The sequence below is a fragment of the Melozone crissalis genome, unplaced genomic scaffold, assembly GCF_028551555.1.
Source record: "Melozone crissalis strain CALT ecotype California unplaced genomic scaffold, PUWL_Pcris_2 ptg000034l_1, whole genome shotgun sequence".
NCBI lineage: Eukaryota > Metazoa > Chordata > Aves > Passeriformes > Passerellidae > Melozone > Melozone crissalis.
Window position 1 is genome coordinate 21840408 of NW_026535812.1, and position 21655 is coordinate 21862062.

A 21655-nucleotide genomic window follows, 5' to 3' on the forward strand; every position below is an offset into this window, starting at 1 on the left:
GATTGCTTTCAATGGGAAACCAAGTACATAAATGTGCCTGTACTCTGTAAAAGCTGAGAATAAATCATGCCAGGTGCTATAAAATGGTCTAATGTACAGCAGGATGGCAGTTCAGCTTCACAGCTCCTGTTGGAAGGCAAAGCTCCTTCTCCCAGGAAAAATTGGATGCAGTTTTCAGTGCATTAGTGCTGAAGTGCCTGCATGCTAAAAATCTTGGATTGAGTCCCTGGATTGCCTTGAACTACAGGAAAAGAACTGGCAGGACCTAGACCATGGGGCTGTGAGAGGTTCTGGCCCATCCCAGGAGATCTTAACTGCAGAAGGTCTTGGATGCTGAACAGAATCTGGAGGAGATGAGACTCAGCAGTGGACACCATGAATGCTGTATGTGCAGAAATGGGGTTGGGCAAAGAGTATTTTGTAGCAGTTAGCAAAAATTATATGTGGACACAGAAAAGTGAGCTGGTGACTTCTAACCTGGTAAAATCTCTGGTGAGATTCTTATAGGAAGAACCTGCAGGATGTGGTGGAGCTGAGGATGTGCTGAGTTTGGAGGCAGGGGCTGGACAGTGGAAAGGGTGATGGTTGGGCTGCTGGCACCAGGCTCAGTATTTTAACTGCAACAGAAATGAAATTGAAGAAATTTATTTGGGAGGCTTCTCTGCTGCCAAAGTGGTGATGTTTGGACTTTCATGAGAGTTTTTGTTGTTTGTCTCACTGAGATTTCTGTGTGAGACACAGTGTTCCTCAGTGGGGAGGGCTGACATTGTGGCCTGGTCCCAGCAGGGCTGTGCATGTTGAAATTTCAGCAGTGCCTTGCAAGATCCCACTCGTTTGAATATTTACATGCAGCACTACTAAGGGCAGTGCAAAATGGTTGGATTTTAAGTGTTTTGCTGTAAAGCATCAGGCATACAACGTGGTTACTCCATTGAGTGGCTGCAGTGGGGATTTTGTGTGCATGGGGCATTGGATGCTGCATGTCCAGGCTGGGAAGTGTAAGAGATGTTGCTCTGCCTGGCAGAAGGACATGGGAGCTCTGCATTTCCCAGCAAAGTGACAATTCTGTTGTGTCCCACTGGCTGCAGCAGGTGGTGGGTCATTTATTTTGTGGGATGAATAAAAGCCGACAGCACGAGTTAAGTAAATATGATGGAATACATTTCTGGGCACAGAAACTGCAGGTTTTGCTTAGAGGTGAAATTCATGCTTGTGCAAGGAAAATTTTAAAAAGCAGCAATCAATCATCCTCTTTCTGTCCTTAAAATGTGGGCTTCAGTTTTGGGCCAGGATATGCAGTTGTTGTCTACAAAGGCTGGTATTGAGGCCAGGGTTTATTTATTTAGTAAACATAATGCCTGAATGCATCAATTGATGTTTAAAAGCATTTACCAATGTTCTGATTGTGTGCTGGTCCATTACACTTTATGGAGTGTGAGGACCACAACCTTTGAAGAAAAAATTTGTGGCGCTTGCTTCATTTGTAGAAATTAGTCTTAATACTTGACATTATCCAGTTAGTGATAGTTGATATAACATTTTGAGAGTAATTAGGAGCATGAGTTTATGCTCAGTTGGATGTTCAATTAAAAACTGTGGCAGCTTTGAAGATCATGCTTGAATAATCCTGAGGCTGAAATGTGGGTTTGTACCCAAGTGAACCTTGATAGCAAATCTGGAGAGGGGGAAACGCTTTAGTAGCTCAGTTTTCCTGCTGTATGTTTTATGCCATTGTAGCCTTCTCCCATGCCCATGGGGGCACCAGAGTGAAGGACTTTTGAAAAACTAGAGATTTTCTGTTGAACCACAACACTTCTTGCCTGTTTTGAGCCATATCTTTGGTGTCGAGGAGGCAGAGTTGCGTAAGGGAGCAGGAATAGGGCTCAGTCTTAATGTGGTTTTTGCATGGATGATGGCTGATGGTGTGCAATGTTTTAAGGAAAAAAACCACTGCTGTGGTGATGGTTTAAAGGAAAAAACCAACAAATTTTGGTGGGTGGAGGACACGCAGGAGGTAGAAGCATCACAACCGAGCTTTTTGGTGCTTCTCTTGTATTGATACCTCAGTACTCTTTTGTAGCTTCCTTACAGTAGCACAGATTAACACTGGACAACTTAACGCTTGACATTAATTAATTCCCAATTTCAGCTTGGCTTGGCTTTGGCAGAGGTGGTTCCACTTCCTGATCCAACTGGATAATTTGGAAAGACTGCAGGGGCATGGGTGCTTCTGGACTTGGTTCCAGGCTTTGGGCACAGGCACTGGAATCTGCATGGCCAAGGTGCCAGAGGTGGCTGATGCTGTCAGAGGGGTTTATTGCTGCCACGGCATCTTTAATGGGTACAGGTTGGATGTGGATTTATTTCCTCTGTTGCACCTCTCACTTCCATTTCTTGGTGTCTTCCTCCAGCCTGTCTGTATCTTTATTGCAAATTCAAGGACATCTGCAGTAGGGTAAAAATCAGCTGTGTTTTCTAAACTGTTTATGAAGGTTTCACAGCAAGGCTCAGTGCTGAGCAGTAGGTTGAATTAAAGGGGATGGTTAACTGCTGAGGAGTTGCCTGTTTTCCCTGGATGGCTTCATCTGCCAGGGTGAAGCTCTGCAATCCATTATTGTGAACAAACTATAGAAAAAGCAAACCTTTGCTACAATATCCCAGGGTGAACACTTAGTGGTTCTACTCCGCCTGATTTTTGCGTGACTAAGTGCCCCTCATGGCTTACATTAACATATGTTTCTAAGTGGTTTATTTTGTTTTGGTAAATGTTTACACGATATTAAGTTCTTACCATTGTCGGTAAATGTTTGGAAGGTGTGCAAGGAGGCAGCAGATTCCTGGGAGAAGGATGCTGTGGACACACAGGGATCTTTTTCCCCTTGGCTGGTACTGAGGGGGAAGCAGGAGCACTTCACCACAGCAAAGTTGGGGCATTTCCTTAAAATACAAAATGAGGTGGTGGTGCATCACATGAAGGAGGTATAACTCCTAAATCATGGTTTAAATGCTCCAGCTTGCTTCCCCCTCCTCCTCCTCTAGCTCATGGGAGATGGAGCGTGCCATGGTCCAAAGTGTTTACCCTGCTGGTGCTCTGTGGGCTTTAATTAAAGTGTCAGTACACGTGGGACTTCCTGGGCAGGCCAACAAGGACAAATTTAGGAAGAGGAGGGTTTGTTTCTGCAGATCATGCTGTCTAAATAGATGGTGTCTATTGACATGCCCCTCCTTTCCCACAGCCACATCCAGGGGATGCTTCAGCCACAGCCTGGGGCTGCTGGGCTGCGCTTGCTTTCATTACTTTTTGTGTTGCACACTCTTTAAAGTAAAGCTCTTTTTCTGCTGCTAGAACATGGGCTTGCTCAGGACGTATAAATTGTGTTAATAAATGAGCGAGGAGGCCTGGTGGGTGAATTGGCTTCCTGGTGAAGTCATAAATTTGGAGAGGATGATGCTGCCTTGCTCCACAGCCGGCGCGTGGGTTTGCTTCCCAGCGCCGTGCCTGGAGACCTCAGGGACCAGGGAGAGGTTCCCGTGTCTGGTAATTCAGGGTTCCCGAGCTGAGGTGGTGTGAAAGACCATCTCCAGTCTGCAGGAGGGCTGGGAGACCTGACACACACCCCAGCTCATCAACACACACACTGCTGTGGGGGCAGGAGGAGCCTCCAGTTCAGGAAAAGCTTCTGGTTTTCCCTATTTCTGCCATGCTGCAGCTTGGCCCCTCTTTGCCTCTGCTGCTGGTTCTGTCCTTGGTGTGTTAATTATCAATTAACACACCAAGGACAGGGCAGGAGCTGCCATTGCCTCTGTGTCTTCCACACCATGTCTCACAAGACGGGGCCTTGGACAGCTCCCACAATAAATAGGGATGCAAACTGGAAAATAGGGATGCTTCCCTTTGCCTCCTGTGAGAATCAGCATTTTCTGCCTTTCCTGGAGGAAAAACATCTTTTCCTCAGGCTGCCTGGTTTGGAAGCAGAGCACATGTCCTGCATTTGGGGGTGGGAATGATTTGATACGAGCAATTTGGATGTGATGTTGGGTGATCAGTTTCTCAGGAAAGGAGGAAAGGCTGGGAATTGCCTTGCTTGATAGCAGTTGTGTTGGTTTTAAGGCCTCATAAATAGTTGGAGCTCTTTTATATTTTCACCATCTCTCCCAGGCATTTTCCCATTAGGATTAATGTAGTCGAGCACTGTGCAACAAACAGTTCATTGCAGTGATTTGCTGGTTTTTTCAGTGGCTGAAAACTGTAAAAACCTCTCTAGCCTGCTCACCAAGTCTTTCTGAAAATAAATAAATTACTGGGCAGGGTGAATATGGTGCCCTGCAGGGCAGGGGTCCCTGGTGTGTGCCCAGGGAGCTGGGGTGGGACCCAGGTGGGCTGAAGGCAGTGTGGGTACCCCAGCCAGCACATTCCCAGCATCTCAGCTCCAGCAGCCCATTTCCAGCAGAGTCGTGCTCTGTGCTCAGCAGAGGCCCCAAGCTGGCTCTTTGTGCATGGCTGAGCATTAAAGGGTATTTCCAGCACTTGTTTGCCAGGAAAATACAGCACTGAAGGCCCTGTACTAATTAATTGTAGTGGCAGGAGGAAGGGGAGGGAATTGCTTTCTCATCATGGCTGCTGTGAAGATGCTCTTGAAAAAGCAACAAATAACGAGTGGATGCTGCCAGGGCGAGGAGATTGTTTAAGGATATTGTTCACTGTGAGGAAAACATTGTCACTGAGCAAAACCAAACAAATTTCTCCCTTTTCTTTTGCAGGGTCGTCATGTTAAAACAGGCCAGCTTGCTGCTATTAAGGTTATGGACGTCACCGGGGTAATGTATCCTCCTCCTCCTCCTGCATCCCTAAATTACAGATAAGAGGGGAAAGGGGATGGGATGTGACAATGTGTGGGGGTGGGTGGAAGACTGATGTTTCCTGGGATGTAAATTGCCTTTGTCTTAATAGGATATGTGCCATTAGGAGGTTTTAGTTTTTAATAAATATATGAGGAAAAAAGACATCTGGAAGAGTTTTGGAGGTTAAGTACTTCATGCTGAAGCAAAGCAGCATCCAGTTCCAGCAGTGGCTCTTGTAAATACCCTACTAAATTCTGGAGAAAATAATAGAATGATTTGGGTTGGAAGGGACCTTAAAGATCATCCAGTTCCAATCCCTGCCATGGGACACCTTTCATTGTCACAGGCTGCTCCAAGCCCCATCCAGCCTGGCCTTGGACATTTCCAGGTATGGAGCAGTCACAGCTTCTCTGGGCAACTTGTGCCAGGGCCTCACAACCCTCGCAGGGAAGAATTTTTTCCCAATATCCCATTTAACCCTGCCCCCTGTCTGTTTAAAGCCATTCCCTCTTGTCCTATTGTACATGACTTTGTCAAAAGTAGCAACAGGATCGTGTATTCATATCTCCTTTCTGTTTCTCTGCATCCATGATTATCACTGAAGAGCTTTTGTTCACCAAAAATATGTTGCAATTATTGTAATGAATAACTTCACGAGGCAAGTTGAATAATTCCTGTGCATCCTACGGATAAAGAGGAAAAAACCCAAATGGTCTCAAATGTGGCTCTTTTGAAACTTGTGTCAGACTGAGAACCGAGAATTTACAAATCAATAAATTAATAACAAAATTATAGGGAAAGGATGCTTTCACCATTTCCCAGTTGCCATAAAAGAAAAAAATATTTAAAAGCAGAGATACATTTTGGAGCATGACATGAAGATGCTTTTTCTTGAGTATTTTTTTCATAAGTGCAGTACTATCCCTCCCAAAGTTCCTGCACTGGAAACAATGCCAGGCTTGGGAGTAAGAATGTGTTTTGTTGTGTTTTGTCTTTTTTTTTTTTTTTTTGACTGGAATAACACATTTCAAAATTAGGACTAGATCACAATCTACCCACCTTAATTTTTGAGTTAATGTTTTGGTAGCTTCCAGGAGCTCAGTACATGCAGAAATTACTTTCTGTGAAAGCAGTCAGCTGGCCTTGGGAATCTGTTTTTAAATACCTTAGATGTTTTGATGTGGTATTAATATCCATGGGACCTTGATCCAGGTTATTTTTGGTGCTAACAGGTGAAATGGTGTGTGGAAATCAGTCTGTAAATGTGAATGAGATTTGTTCCTGTTTACTTGTAGTATGTACAAGTGCCATTTATCTTGTTCTCATGGGAAGCAGGCTCCAAGGGAATAGGCAAACTCACCAAACATAAACCCATGGCATAAATAGCTGTGAAATTCCCATGGGATGAAGCCTGATGTTAGAATGAATTTTAGCTGAGAAATCAAAATATTACTCTGAGGCCAAACACAGGCTTAGATATGAATCCACCCTTAATTCAGTTGTTTTAAAATACTTCCAAGGAAAAATATTGGAGAAAAGGAGCAACCTGGTCTGGTGGAAGGTGTCATTGCCCATTTGGGGGGGTTTAACTAGGTGATCTTTAAGGTCTCTTCCAGCCCCCAAACCCTGATGATTCTGTGTTCAGTGAGCTCCCAGACAGCATTTCATCCTGGCCACATGCTTTGTGCTAAACCCCAACAGGCTCCTGACAATGATGCTTTGTTTAACTCATCTCTGCTCTTACTAATTATCTGTTTGGGAAGATTGCAGAATCGAGGTCCTCACATTGCAGCACTTCATCAGTTTGGGCAGCTGCTCTCTCTGAATTAAGGTTCAGATCCATTTTCCAGGGGCTGGTCCTGCTGTGTGCTGCATGACCCACATCCAGCAGTGGATGTCACAGAATCAGCTGATGGAGGCCAAGTGAGGCAGCAAAGCCTGGCCTGTGGCTTTTGTTGGGTTTGGGATTGGAGTAGTTGCAGCAGCTTGCTGTGATTATTCCATTTTCATCCCTACCTCTCTGGATTTGTTGAGGATGATCGTTCTCAGTAGTCCTGCTTGGAGCAGGAGTTTAGGCTGGAGCCCCTGAGCCTGTCCATGCAGACACATCCTCAGGTGCCATCCACAGTTCTTATGCTTTGGGGGCTTTTTCCACCCATTTTGAGTTCTTCAGCTTGAAGATGGAGTCAAAATAAAACTTCGGACCAAGTGTCCCTCTGGCTTGCCTCCATGTTTTCCTAGAGAGCCAGGCATGAATGGAGGGATGACTGAAAAGCTGGCTGGGTGCTCAGAGCTGGAGGGATTTTGTGCTGAGCGCTGCTCCCAGCACTGTTGGGCATCCAGCTGCTTTTTAGGGCTTCAATTAATAGAATCATCTCTGATAACCTTCATGTTATGTGCCCTGGTTTCCTGGACAAACGAAAACAAGCAAAGTTGTGTTGACTGCTTGAAGAGAGGTGATAAAGGTTCTTCCAGAATAGTCCCCTGGTTTCCTTTGTTACGTTTGAGCCCGTTCCTCCTCCTCTTTGGTGCTTATACCCTCCTTGTTCTTACTAAAAATAAAACTGGAGGTTGTTTATGCAAGCTCCATCCAGATATTTCTCGTACATGTTCCTCCTGTCTTCACCTTTGCTGTTCTTCGCTTGGTATTTTGGGAAGAGAGATGTGATTCTGTCCGTGTTAGGTGACACCTGGTCAGGGGGCACTGCTCCTCAGGAAAAGCTGCTCCTGCAGCTCTGCTGCTCTCTGGATCCTTGTCCTTTGCCCATTTGTAAAACTGAGGTCAGGACAGGCAGGTGAGGGACACAGGGGAATAAAGGAGAATAAAGAACAAGCAGCCCTTGTGGTCCTTTATACCAAAGCTGGCTGACATCAAGGTGCTGAGTGCTTCCTGTGCAAATACAGGGGGCCGGAATTCAGTCAGCTTAAAATAAAACCAGGGCACCTTTGGTGGGTGTGAGAACAAAGAGGTGGGACGTCAGAACAGGTATTGGTGTGGCTCCTCTGCCTCTGCTGCTTCAGCTAAAGCCACTCTGCAGGTGGGACAGAGAGGGACTGGGACAGCTTGGAATGGTGCTTGTCACCAGGACTGAGTTATCCTGATGGAGTTTGTGGGCAGGCAGCCCCTGCCTGCTCCCCATGTGGTGCCACCCCACCACCAGCAACTCCTGGTGTCTCCAGAGGTCTTCAGGAGTGATGTGCCAGAGAGCTGGGAGCACAGGAGCCCTTCTGCCATGCAGTGGTTTGTAGAAAAACACCTCTGGTGTGTCTGTGAGGGTGTGTTAATGCATCACTGGGGTAACACAGGTATGGTTGAGCCTCGCAGCAAGATGAGTCTCCAGAGCAGCTCTCAGAATCCACTGCAAAGTGGCTGTAAAAAATGGTGCAAAAAACCCCCTGGGATGCCAGTCAGGAATGGGGTGCTTGGAAGTTCACCCATGTGCAAAGACAGCTCAGACCCTGTGAAGTGCAGTTTCCTAATGCCTCTGGTTTTGTCTTTCTTTTCACCTCATCCCAGGATGAAGAGGAAGAGATCAAACAAGAAATTAACATGCTGAAGAAATATTCTCATCACCGAAATATTGCTACGTATTATGGTGCTTTTATTAAAAAGAACCCACCAGGAATGGATGATCAGCTCTGGGTAAGTTGCTTTCTTTTCTTTAAAATAACTGGGATTTAATAGAGATTTTTTACTCTGAATTGTCCTCTTACCAGCCCCCAGCTTACACAGAACCTCTTATTTTGCATTCATCTTCTTCAAAGCCATGGCTTTGATCAGGCTCTTGCTGCACTGAAAAACACATCTCCATTTTGCCATCAAATCTTTGCAGACTGATTGTAAACCCATTTTTATTCTGAAGTGTCATTAGCAGTATCTTTATTACAATAGTCATGTTGGAAATCATTCCATCTTCTGGCAGCTGGAGGGAGCTGGGAACATCTCTGGGAAGATGGAGGCTGAGGGTGATTCCTGCCAGCTCTTGGTGGTGCCTCTTGTAATTCACATTTCATGGAGCCTGTGCAGGGAGATAAAGAGGAGGGGACAGTGAGGGGAGGTCAGGGGCATCTGTGGCTGCTCAGCCTCTTTGGTGGAGATGCGGATGTTGCTGAGGGGCACTGAGCTGCTCTGCATCTCCACAAATCCTCGGCTGCCTCCTCCTGCTGCTTCCCTTGTCAGGGCCTTCTTGGATATTAATTCAGCATTCCCAGCGCAGGGAGGATGGAGTTTGAATCTGCTCTATCCCTGGCGAGAGGCAGAGCATCAGAGCCCACTCCCACAGCAGCAGCTGGTGCTCAGGGCAGGGCAGTGGCACCACGAGTCAGGGCTCTGGTCGTTGCTGTAAAATTAATTAGAGTTGTTGTGCTGTGTTCTGAGCTTGGCTGTGCTGGTTGGAGTCTCTGGAGCAGCAGCCTGCAGTGCCTCTGGCCATCAGAGCAGCAGTGTAGGACCCTGCTTTCCTTGGAGGTCTCTTGGAGAGAAGGCTGTGTTATCAGTACAAGGACCTGGATGTTGTCCTGTGGTTGAAAAAGTCTTTATTTCCTCACAGAGTTGTAAATCCAGTAAATTCTGCCTTACCCATGTGAGGGGGTTTTTAAGTCTGTGCCCAGTGTTGGGATGGTGAAGGCATTCCTGGGGAAGCTCCCCAGCCCTGGAGGAGAGGTGTGCAGGTGCCACTGTGTTAAATAGCTGTTGTTTCAGGATCTGATTGAATCAGGGTTCCTGTGAACTCTATCAGTCTTTGCCTCACAGATAAAGGCTTGTTTATTTTTCATTGGCTCTTTGTTGGAATAAAACGGTTTCTGATAATGCCCAAGTAATTCTTTTTATCGACACTCGGGAGGCTGATACGGAAATAAAAAATAGGGAACTCTTTCAGAGGAGATTAAAATCTCTCAGAAACGTGGCAGGCTTCCGACATGAGGTATTGTCAGTGCTGCTGCTCCATTCCACAGCAGCCACTTGCCCTGAAAGACGAGCTCAAGCTCATGAACAACCCTGTTTTCAGAAATTAGGGAGCTGTGCAGAGGGTGTGATGCATCACAAATCTGCTGTGTTAGGCAAAAAAAAAATGGAAGCAAAAGTCATAGGGACAATCTTTATGGAACATTTAAAAAGAAATTTTAAGATATGAGGTGGGTTTATTCTTGTGTTGGATAATGTGTTGTGTTCTGGGGTGCTGTGGGTTTTCAGGAGGGTTTGTACATCTCTAGTTGAGGTGAGGGGGTCCTGCTCTGGTGCCAAGGGACAGGGTGAGGGAGGGCTGCAGAAACTGGGGAAATTCCCAGGGGATGTGAGGATCCAGATAATCAGTAAACTGCAGCTCCTCAGAGTTAAACTCATTAAATCCCCCTTGCTCTTCTCAAATCTGAGCTATGGATACCAGGCTGTGCATAACCCAGAGAGGTTGTTGAGATATTTTGGGGTGGGTGAATTTTAAATGGTGGGAGATGAAGCCTTCATTTAGAAGTGAATTTAGCATTCATTTTACAGCTGGATGTGGGAGGTGACCCCATCCCAGAGGACCCCTGCCCTGAGCACTGCTGGAAGCTGCAGGCACTGTGACCCCCACACCCTGTGCCCCTGTGCAGGGTTGTGGAGGTGCTGCTCAGCTGGACACTTGTCACCTGCCCTTGCTGTCCCCTGTGCACTGAGGCCATGGACAGAGCAGGCCCAGGGGCTGTGCAGAGTGTGGGGGCTGAGCAAAGGCTGGCACAGCCCAGAGCCCACCCAGGGCAGGGCAGAGCCCGCACGGTCCCCAGGGCCAGCACTGGCTCCGATGGATGGGCTGCCATGGCAACCCTGCCCGCAGCTGCCTCTGTCACCAAGGGGGACAAATTGCTAATAGGCAGGCTGCCAGATAGCCACGTGGTGGGGTGGCCCCTGGGGTGTCCTCTGCAGCAGATAATCTGGGCCAGTGTGGGGGAGAAAGGAGTGGGGGTGATGTGGGAGCAGCCCCTGGGGCAGGGTGGCACTGCTGCAGCTGTGCAGTGCTCAGGGCTGGGATTGTGTGCTTGCAATGTGTTTTTTCACTCTGTTGAGCTCTAGGGGCCCATTGAATTGCTTTAGGGTGATGTGAACAGAGTCACACCAGGGATCTGCAGAGCAGAAACGGGGGCAGCAAGGCTCTGTTGAAAATCGAGCATGAGCTGTCAAAGCACTGGGTTACACCTGTGCAGCTCTGAGCAGGATTGCTCTTAATATGTTTATATACCCTGAAAAATATTTTTGGGCAGTTGCTGATTCTTTGCATGACAGAAATTAGATCATGAAGCATTTGAGAGGGGTCAGTTTTCGGTTGAGCTGTATCTCTCTTTAGTCTCTCCAAGCTCTGCAGTCCCGGGGGAGTGAGAGAGGATCAGGGCTGCTCCTCTGGCCCCTGAGCGAGAGCTCAGGGTTACCAGAGCAGATTTCTTATGCTGTCTGACAGAGTAATCCAGCACTATTTAACTCTCACTGCTCTTCAGAGCAATGTCAGTGCTGTAAACACTGCAGGACTGTGAGCACAGCTCCTTCTGCTGCCATCCCTAACCCAAAGACATCAGCCTGCTCAGGACCCCTGGTGTCAGCTGCCCCCCTAAGGGGCATGGCTTGCTTGGCTGGGCTTGACATCCAGGGAGATGCAGGCAAGTCATTTATTGAGGAATTTGTGTGAGAGCACTTGGATGCTGCAGTTGGAGAGAGCAGAGCAGTGCTGGCCCCCTGCTCCCACCCCAGCACCAACAGAAACAATGAAAACCTGGCCTTGTCTCACTGCTGAATATTTTAGTTGCTGCTAAACACCAGTTTGATCGCTATTTCTGTTTCTGAAAGGGGCATCAGCTTTTCTGCTGATGTTCCCAAGGGAAGGTCTCTGTGTTTTTAATGCTCCATCCCTGCCTCAGGTGCCACAGTGTGGGGCATGAGGGACTCCTTTGCATGGGAGCCAGGCTGAGGGGTGGGATGAGGAATTTGAGTGGCCTGGGCTTATGGGACCATGCTGCACCCAGGTCCTGCTTACACACACAGCAGAAGGATTGATTTCCAGCAGCATTTAGCCTGAGCGTGTTGTGTGCTTGTTTTCTGTAACTTCAAAGAAGTCAAATTGTTCCTGAGCTGAGGCATAGGAGCACAGGAGGATTTGTCCTGTGTAGTAAAGTATTTAATTTGGGGAGTTTCTCTGGACAAGATGGAGCAGTTAACTGCAGGATGAATTGGAATTGGTGTTCTGGAGATGCTCAGGTTTGAGCTATTATTCCAGGTAATACACAGCAGTGATTGGAACAGAGGTCTTGCCATTCCCAAACTGAGTAAGTAGTGGTTGATTTGAAAACTGAAAAGGCTCTTTAAACAAAAAATTCATGAGACAGCAGGACACAGAGATTTACAGCTGCAGCTTCTGAATTTGCCTTGCTTATGAAGTTTGCTGTCACTCTGGTATGAAGAGCTAAGTAAATGCTAAATGAACTGTATTTAAATATACTTCTTCAATAAATGTCCTTGCAAATTAAATTTCAGAAGATGATCTTACCTTTAGCCCATCTTCATGATAGTTTTAATTATGGTTACTATAAATTCAATATGCGTTTCCAGTTTATTGTCTTACTCCATCATGGTTTCATCCCATAAGAAAATTGATAATGATGCAGGTGTGTGAGGGCAAAGCACTCACCCAGAGCTATGAGATTCCTGAGAAAGTATTTTAGTATCTAAGAGCCCTTTGAAGCCTTTTCTGAGTGTATTAAGCTCTGTCCTAAAATCAGCAAGAACTTCTGCTCATTTTAATTTTTCTCCTGTAAGACTGTTGGTTTCCAGCCTAAACATACCCCTAGTTTCATAAATTGATAGTGTGGTAGTAACTTCATTGTTCTTCTCCCTCTCTGGTGCTTATCTGTCCTTGGTCAAAGCCAAGTAAGGTATAGTCTGCTCAAGTATTTTATTTAGCCTGAAGGTTTATGGCAGTCCTGTGTCTGGATTTTATGATCATTATAATTTATGATAGTCCTAAATCACTGCATTTGTGCAGTTTGGTCAGGAGTAACCCTTCTGCTGTTTTAATTCTCTTCTTGGCCTGTGCTTTTAATCATGATGTCACTTGCTTGGAGAACGTTAAATGCCATGTAAGCCTCATGTGATAAGAAACTTGAAACATGCACATTGAGGAATCTGGCAAGGGAATGTCTTCAAGTAGGAAGCAGATCTGATTGGAAAACATGGTTTCACATCTGAGAGGAAGGACTTGCCCAGGCCTTGGAGGAGGCTTGCTGCACACAGGGGCTGTGCTCACTTTCTGGAGCACGCTGATGGCTCCTGCACACGCTGGGGTCTGCGAAATCCCAGGGAGGCAGACTCACATCCCGTGCTATTTTTGTAATGTTTATTTCGCAGTCGTTCAATGACAAGATTAAGTTTGGGCAGGGTTAGATCATTACATTTCTGTATTTGATGTTCTAAAATTTTGGAAGTGGTACAAGTGGCCAGTCATGGTGGAACCAGCCTGAGCAGGAGGACAGCAGCTCTCTCCTGGGAAGTCTAACACTGCTTGGTAACCTTCCCCTCAAAGGAGGTTTCCTGCTCAAAAACATGGTCACAACCAAAGTTTGTCTGGTCAAATAAAAAATAAAAATTGAAAAGTACACCTGGTTCCTAAATCATAGGAAGCTTTCAAATATCTGCCTCGGTGCCTTTGTATTTTCAGGTTTGAAGAACTTGCATGCAAGAGGCAGAGTTTTGTTTTATTGCTGTTGATACTAAACATTGATCAGAAGTATAAAGTAGGGCATGTAGGGGTAGGGTTTGAGATTCTGATCTTCTCCACTGATTTTCAGCACTGGACTGATTCCTGTTTCTTGCTTCCAGTCTTCTGGAGGGCCACAAGCCTCTCAAGCCTTTCAAGCCTTTTACTGTTTTATTTTCGAACAAATGGATTGCAAGCTGATAGGTCCAGGATGATGTTCCAATGGCTCTGTTAGCACCATGGGGTCCCCACAGAAGCAGAGCCAGTGTCAGGATGCTGCTGCTGGTGTCACTGCACAACATTTATGTCATTAATGCCATTCCTGTTCCCTCTGCAGCTGGTGATGGAGTTCTGCGGCGCGGGCTCCGTCACCGACCTCATCAAGAACACCAAGGGCAACACCTTGAAGGAGGAGTGGATTGCCTACATCTGCAGAGAGATTTTGCGGGTACGTGTCCAGGGGGAGCTGGGTGTTGTTGGGCACGTGGCAGTTGAGGGCTCAGGGGACACAGGAAGCCTTTGGCTCCGCAGATTTTGTGGATGCTGTGCTGCCATGGGCTGGAGCCTCTGCGCTGCCAGCAGGCGTGAATGATTCATGTGCCTGTATGATGCATAATAAATAAGCCCTGCTTAATGCCCTTTAGCTCTGTTAGTTGCCTGAATTTTAACCCTCTTTTTCCTTCAACAAAAGTATAATCTCCTATTAGTATTTAAAGGGCAAAGATTTATTTACGTTTGAATTACGTTTTTAGTTAGCAGAAAGGTGAGGACTAATAAAGTCTGTGGAAAGAAGAATCTTCATGATGAAAAAGCATCCTATGTTTTATTAAATCCACATGTCTGATTTTAATGAGGATGCTGCAGCTTTTATACTCACAGTATAAATGTTTGACTGAGATGTCTTAAAATGGGCCATGCCAGAGTTTCATGTACTGGGAACTGGCAGCTTCAGCAAAGACTTTCCTGCATTTTGCATTGCTGAGCTTAGAGGATGGTGTTGCAGTGGGTGCCTGACATTAAAATCTATTGCTCTGTGAGCCAAAGACTTGTTCAAGAGGAAACAGGAATATTTAGCATGTCAAGGAAATCTGCACAAGAGCTATCAAGTGATAGGATGAGAGGAAAAGGCCTCAAGTCACACTAGGGGAAATTTAGGAAAAATTTCTTCATCAGAGGGGTTGTTAAGCACTGGAACAGGCTGTCCAGGGAAGGATGGATCCCCATCCCTGGGGGGATTTAAAAGAGTGGTTCTGCCACTTAGGGACATGGTTTTGTGGTGGCCTTGGCAGCTCTCAGGGTTATGGTTGGGCTCTGTAATGTTAAAGGTCTTTTCCAACCTAAATAATTGTTTGATTCTATGAATGAAAATGAGGCAGAATGACCACTCCAAATGGATGTGCCTGGCACTGAGGCTGCCATGGGCGTCCAGAGGTGACACAGCATTTCTGCATTGACCCTGAGTGCCACTGCCCACACCACAGTGATGTGCAGGAGGTGTTGGTGCTGTAACTCATCAGCTTTTGCATGGACACTGCTTTCAGTGCCAGGAGGGCACAGTTACATGGGCTTATTTTTGGTGTATGAACTCCATGAGCCTGTTCCTTAAAATAGTCCTGTGTATGAACTCCATGAGCCTGTTCCTTAAAATAGTCCTGGCAGTGAGTCAAAAGCCAGCCTCTGACTCGTGTCCCAAGGCCAGCATTGGGTGTCACCTACTGCATTTTGGCCACACATTGGGGTGGTGGTGGGTGACCTCTGTGGGGTGTGGGGTGAGGAAAGGCTCCCAGCTTCACCCTGCAGAACGTGGCTCAGCCTTGGTTCAGACAGTGATGGACAGTTGGAATTCTAACACAAGGCTCAATCCCACGTTGTTAAAGGATTTATTGAAATCCTGTGGAAGTTTTGTTTTGCCTCAAATGCTGAAAGGTGCCTGTAATCAAGTATAATATGGCTAAAAAAAAGGTCTCCTATACAGATATAATCTGTTCCACAGTTTTCCCAAGGTAATGAGCATAAAATGACTAATAACTACCAGAAACGATAGCAGAAATCTTTTTCTTCCTCAAATGTGAATGTTTAATGTGAAATGCAAACGTAGTGCAAAATTAGTTTTTGAAGTAATCCATATTTTTCCTAAGCTGGCAATCTGGGTGGATTTTGCTTTAAAACTGAAATAGTAAATGAATGAAATAAAAATGTGGGTTGCAAAAAGAAATTAATGAGCTAATAAACCAGCACAACAGCAAAGCTAGTTTACCTTAACCTTTGAGACAGGCTTTTCACTTGAGCTATATCTCTATTAGGGATATGTGCAAGTTATAATATTTGTATTTGCATGGTAGCTTTTTTAATGCAAGTTTCTCAGTGTGCTGAAATCCAGTTTATTGGACCGATAGAACAAGAGAATTGTTTTCTTCAGTTTCTGGACGATGGAAATGGAGAAAGGAGGCAAACCCATTCTATTATTTCTGCCACAGAAATGGTTCCCTGAGGCAAGGGAGCACATGGGGGAAATCATGTCTGGAGTGACAGAAGAATTTGGGTTATTACAGGTTCCTGCTGGAATGGGAAAAATTGGGTTAAAACCCCACAGAATGGGCAGGCTCCTCGCCAGGCCTGTCCTCCCAGCATGGGACATGGGACAGTGTTTGGAGCATTTGATAAACAAAAGCATTCTCAAGTGCCTAACTCCAACTGTGAACCTTTCATTTCTGGAGCATAATTGGCTGAGGAGGAATGTCAGAAAATAACATACTTTGAACTTGGGTTCCTCTAACCTTTCTCTGAATTCTCCAGGGCTTGAGTCATCTACACCAGCACAAAGTAATTCACCGAGACATCAAGGGACAGAATGTGTTGCTGACAGAAAATGCAGAAGTGAAACTAGGTAAGAGTGGGTTAGAGCTCCTGGAAACTGCAGGTGGGCTGGCTGGGGAGAATCAGCCAAACTGGCTTCTACATGACCTGAAGAAAGAGGATGGGTACCAAGAGCTCCTCTCTGGGCTTTGTTATGTTGGCTTTGATGCATGACTTTGGGTGTTGACCAAGTGCTGTGCCTCACACTGCCAGGGTTGATGGCCATCTTGCAGAGATGCACCTGCAGTGGTGTTTCTGCTCAGACAGCTCTGCCACCAGGTACAGGTTAAGCAACCAACACCAATTTTTCATGCCCTGGATTGAAAATTGCCCAGTGATCACCGCCAGATGTTGTCAGTGGCTGTTCCCCCACAGCTGCATAGCAGTGTCCTGGAGAAGAATCCATTTTCAATTTAGCATGACATCATCCAGACTCCTTTTCCAAGCTAACCTGATGGCGGGGTTTAATTTGCAAGAACTACTCTGAATTTTGTGCACTGTTAGTCACCCTGGAGAGGAGCAGGCATTGGTGTGGGGATCATATGGAAGGCAGCAGATCAGTGTAGATGATGTGCTCACATCCTCACTTGTCCAATATCGATGTTATTGAGGCTGTCTTTGCACAATTAATTTATGTTGGCGATGGAAAAGCCCTCACACTGGTCAGGTGTGGTGCAAGTCTGGTTTTCCCATGCCTCCTCTCTCCCTCTACAGCAGAATAAACCCCTGGCTTAACAGATGGCACCACCAGCCCGTTGGGCTTTATGCTGGTGAGGATTCCTCTCCAAGGGGAAATTCTCCAGGGCAAATCTCTAGCCATTGTGTTGTGCAAAGTGCAGTTAGTGGACCATAGAGTTTTCTCTCATTGGTTTGATTTCATCATTTTTTGCTTCATTTTGCAGCTCTCTGCTTGACATTTCTCATGGGCCTTTGTCCTTGGTCCTTAGCTCCTTAAGTCTTTTGCATTTCTGCCATTTGCAGCGAGAATTTAGGTAGAAAAATGAGGCTTCCACCAGTATTTGGCAGGCTTCAATTCAAATGAGCAAGCACAGAACAAAGGCTGCTGCTTATTCATGTAGCTAACCCTGTTTCTCATTAGTATGAGGAGCTGTGATTTCTTTTCATTGCCTCCTGGCAAGGAGGAGAAGACGCAGGGTTTTGTACAAAACCTGGACATCAGATGATGAGGTCTGTCCTTGGCCAACCTCTGTTGATGCCAGCAGAGATCAAGCAGGAATGTCTTCAGCCACGTCCCCCCTTCCTGGCTGTGCAGAGCTGTTCTGAGTGAGCACAATGTTTTACATGGAGCAGAGCATTGCTCAGGTTTGTCTCTGACCTTGCCATGCCCTGCTGTGTCCCTGCTGCAGTGGATTTTGGTGTCAGTGCCCAGCTGGACAGGACTGTGGGCAGGAGGAACACCTTCATTGGCACGCCTTACTGGATGGCCCCCGAGGTCATCGCCTGCGACGAGAACCCCGATGCCACCTACGACTTCAAGGTACCTAAACCAGCCTCTCCCTGCTCAGGGAACCTTTGCAGCACTGAACAACACATTGCCAGGCAGCACAGGCTCCTCCTGCGTTCTGGCTGTGGGATTTTGGGATGCCAGTTCAGGTCCAGCCTGAATCTTGGTTGTGCTGCTCACGTATCCAAATTTACTGTGAGGAGTCTTTCCCTGTGTGGAGAAAGTGTCAGACTCAGGCTTCCTACCTGCTACTCTGCTTTTTGGTGCTGTGTATTCAAATACTCCAGTCAAACAAGCTGTATTTGCTCTATTTACTCTGGAGAGGAGTCAGGTCAGGTTTAGAAAGGGTAAAATCACATCCTCTGGCCTGCAGGCTGATATTCACAGGGAGATGTGAAGGCTGCCACACAATCAGACGTTTAGGGGGCTGACCTACTTTTCACATGTCTCTCCAGCCTGTTTGAAGTTTTATTTTTGGATCAGTGGCAGCACAACATCGCTGCTGAGTTATAATGTGGCACAGAGCCCTGTGCCATGCAGCAGATCCACAGGAAGGTTAGGAGTCCCACCTGCCCATTCAAACTACAGTGAGGTCTGATGTTTAAAGCAGGGGGAGCTTATTATAGTTTATCTATTATAGTTTATCCTGTTTCTGCCTTACTACAAGTTTCTGGACACACATCTGTAGAAATACCTCTCGGGTTTTTGTCCCTTGGTTTTTTGAAGTGTCCCAGAACTTGAATTTCCAGCTCCAAACCTCCTAAGGTCCACTGAGTGTGTCCAGAGGAGGCATGAACCCTGGGGGGAAAGCTCAGGCACATGTGAAGCTTGCTGTACTTCTGTTCATGTGCTTGCTGAGAGGTCACTTCATGAGGTGATGTTTGAAAAGGACTTTGAGACCCTCTGGTGTGAGCTGCTTTCTAAAAGTAGAACACTCCAATGTAGCAGAGCCACAGCCCACCATTGTGATACAATTTTGGCTGCAATTACTGATTATTCAGAGAAATTTTTGAGAAATGAATGATTTTAAAGAAGCCAAATGATGCTTTGCTCTTGCAGCCATTTAAGTGCATCAGTCAACTTTTGAACTGAGGCTTTTCCAGAGAGCAGCTCTCCAGTCTGAGTTCAGACTCTGGGTTACAGAAATTGTTAATGATGGGGACACGTAGAAATAGTTTAATCTCCAATTACGTATTACTCTTTGATTAAGCAATTACAACAAGCATTTCCTCAGCTCTGCTGAGGGCAGTGCTTCATGACAGGGCTGCACCCTGCACTGGCCGCTCTCACTTCTCCACCAACAGCTGCCTGTGCAGTGCTCTCATTAATCACAGCTTTTTGTCATTATTTCTTTTTAAAAGGACTGATATCTTCATAGGCTACTTCTACCCTCTGAAATCCCTGAGGATTTTCCTCCTGCCAGAATAACTGGGGCACTTAATATGCCATGGGCTGCTGCACAGGCTGCGGGAGCAGAATCCCTCTATTGTCCCCGAGGATCAGATGCTCACAGCGAGCCTCTGAAGTTGGCTCTGGCCATTTTCCCGTGGCTGGGGCCGTGGAACAGGAGCTGATTGCTGCTGACACGCTCCTTGCAGGGTGCTTTCAGAGCTCCTGGTGGTGTGGGAGCCGCTGGACATTAGTCCATACCCCGGATCACAGCCTTGCACCTGATGCTCCTGCTTTGAAGTAGGGTGGGGAGGATGTAAATGATAATTATTTCTTTTAAAAGGGATGCAAATCAGATGCTCTCAGGTTTGGCTGACTGGCTTAAAATACTGAATGCAAAAAAATGAGATTTATAGGGTGAGAAAAGCAATCCTCACAGGCTTAATCTCTTGGACAAAAAGCCTCTGATCTCACTGTTTTCTTAGCCAGAAAGAGATGGCTGTGTAATCTATGGAAGGAGGCAGTAAATACCTCCTCACATAAATAAACCACTTTAAAAAAGAACAAATAGAACCCCCCCCCGCCGTTGTTGAGGTTATTTGTTGTTTTTTTCCCCAGCCAGTCTTCCTTTTTTCTTTAGAGATATCTTGTCAATAAGCTTAGAACCAAAAGGAGGAGGAGAAGGGAGCCTGCTTTCCCTTCCCAAGTCAAGGCAATGCAAATACATTAGCACAGCATCCCTTTGCTGGATGGACTGAAAGGCTTTTCAGTCTTAAAAATAAAAAAACATTAAAAAAAAATCCTGAATTCCAGATCATTATAAAATGTGTGCTTCCCGCTGAGCTTTCTGCTTTCTCTGGGAGACTCAGAGAGATGATAATCCCTCTCTGTGTTCCTCCAGCTTTAAGATCACTTGGCATCTTGCATATAACACTGGGCACCTCAATAGGGAAAGACACATTAGGAATTTGGAAGGAGTTCAGTGGCAACCCAGAGGGAAGGGGTCATGTGTGCTGAATCATGTGGAAAGACTGTGATAATTAAGTATGCAGCAGAAATCCCAGCTGACCAGAAACAAAGAATGGATGAGACTGTGCTGTGAAAGGGCTGAAAATAAGATTTGAGAGAGAATTTTTAAGCAGGTGCAAAGATGTGTAACAAGGACAGCATTTGCTGAGGGAGAACTTGAGCTAAAAATGAGGAAAAGTGCCCTGGAATTGGAAATCCAAGTTGCCTTTCCTGGAGGGTGTGTGTGAAAAGGTGCTTGTGGCTCCTGGAGCTCTCTCTAGCTCTGGCTGGGCTTTTGGGACTCTGTACTGGGAAAAACAACCTGTCTGGGATTTATTCACTAAATGGTGGGTTTAGAGGCTTGAGGCAGTTTAGAAACAGTAGCTCTTGAACTGGAGAGGAGAAAAGCGAAGTGGGACTGCAGGGACGTGGCAGAAAGCAGGGCAAAGCTGGATGTAGAAAAGGGTGGAAGGCAGAGTCCATCCCTTCCAGCGTTGGTGGGAGCACCAGCACTGGTCTGAGTCGTGTTCCCAGTCCAGCAGATGGGTTGTGCTCATTTTCTCTCACTGGGCACATCCAGCCTCTGCCTCCTGCACTGCCAGGAGAGCCAATCCATCCCTGGGGCTCATTGCCAGGGCTGGGGGTGCAGCCAGAGCTCAGGAGTGATGGTGGGGTGGGGAGGAGCACTGGAGGGCAGGGAGCTGGGGATTTGGGTGGTCCTGCTGGCAAGGGAGAGGATGGAAGAAGAGTGTTAGAGGCATGAAATCAGAGTTTCCCAAATAGGTGCATTGTCTCTGCTCTGATCCTTCAGGAGACTCGGGGCTGAGCAAGGCTTGGGAAAGGGTAAATAAATGTGTGCATTCCTCCTTGCACTGGCAATGTCCCTCTGCTTTCTTCCACAGAGTGACCTGTGGTCTCTGGGGATAACAGCCATCGAGATGGCCGAAGGTGCTCCCCGTGAGTACAGAAATGTTCTTTACCCCTGGGTTGTAAAGGCTTTGTTGAGCACCAGCCAGAGCTCAGCTGGTGTAAAACCACCCCAAAGATTTCCCTGGGATTGCTGAGCTGGAGCTCACAGAGCACCCATGGGGACAAAGCTGCCAGGGGGCAGGGTGGGCAGGGAGCAAAGGCACCTGTGTGACACCTGATACATCCTGGGGCACTCTGGGATGTGGTTTCCTCAAATAAAACACAGATGAAGAAGGGGTGGAGCACTGGAAGCAGGTAAAACACCTCAGAGCTGGTGTGGCACTGGTAGTGACACACTGGGTACACCTGGGTGCAGCTGCACAGGTCACATTGCCACGGTTTCAGCGTTGTCCTCAGGCTGTCCTTGCTGGAAAACGGAAGTCAATAAAGCAGAGCATCAGGCTACATG

General features: G+C 46.6%; 1 protein-coding gene across 3 annotated transcripts in view; it reads left to right on the top strand.

Moving 5' to 3' along the window:
• Nucleotides 1-21655, top strand: part of TNIK (TRAF2 and NCK interacting kinase) — a 146202-nt gene that overhangs the window by 70499 nt on the left and 54048 nt on the right. For all 3 annotated transcript variants that reach the window (XM_054283034.1, XM_054283035.1, XM_054283036.1), the window contains exons 3-8: nucleotides 4762-4818; nucleotides 8360-8485; nucleotides 13897-14007; nucleotides 16356-16446; nucleotides 17783-17913; nucleotides 21180-21234. In XM_054283034.1, coding sequence (XP_054139009.1) covers nucleotides 4762-4818; nucleotides 8360-8485; nucleotides 13897-14007; nucleotides 16356-16446; nucleotides 17783-17913; nucleotides 21180-21234 — 571 coding nt within the window. The remainder of the gene's footprint in view (nucleotides 1-4761; nucleotides 4819-8359; nucleotides 8486-13896; nucleotides 14008-16355; nucleotides 16447-17782; nucleotides 17914-21179; nucleotides 21235-21655) is intronic.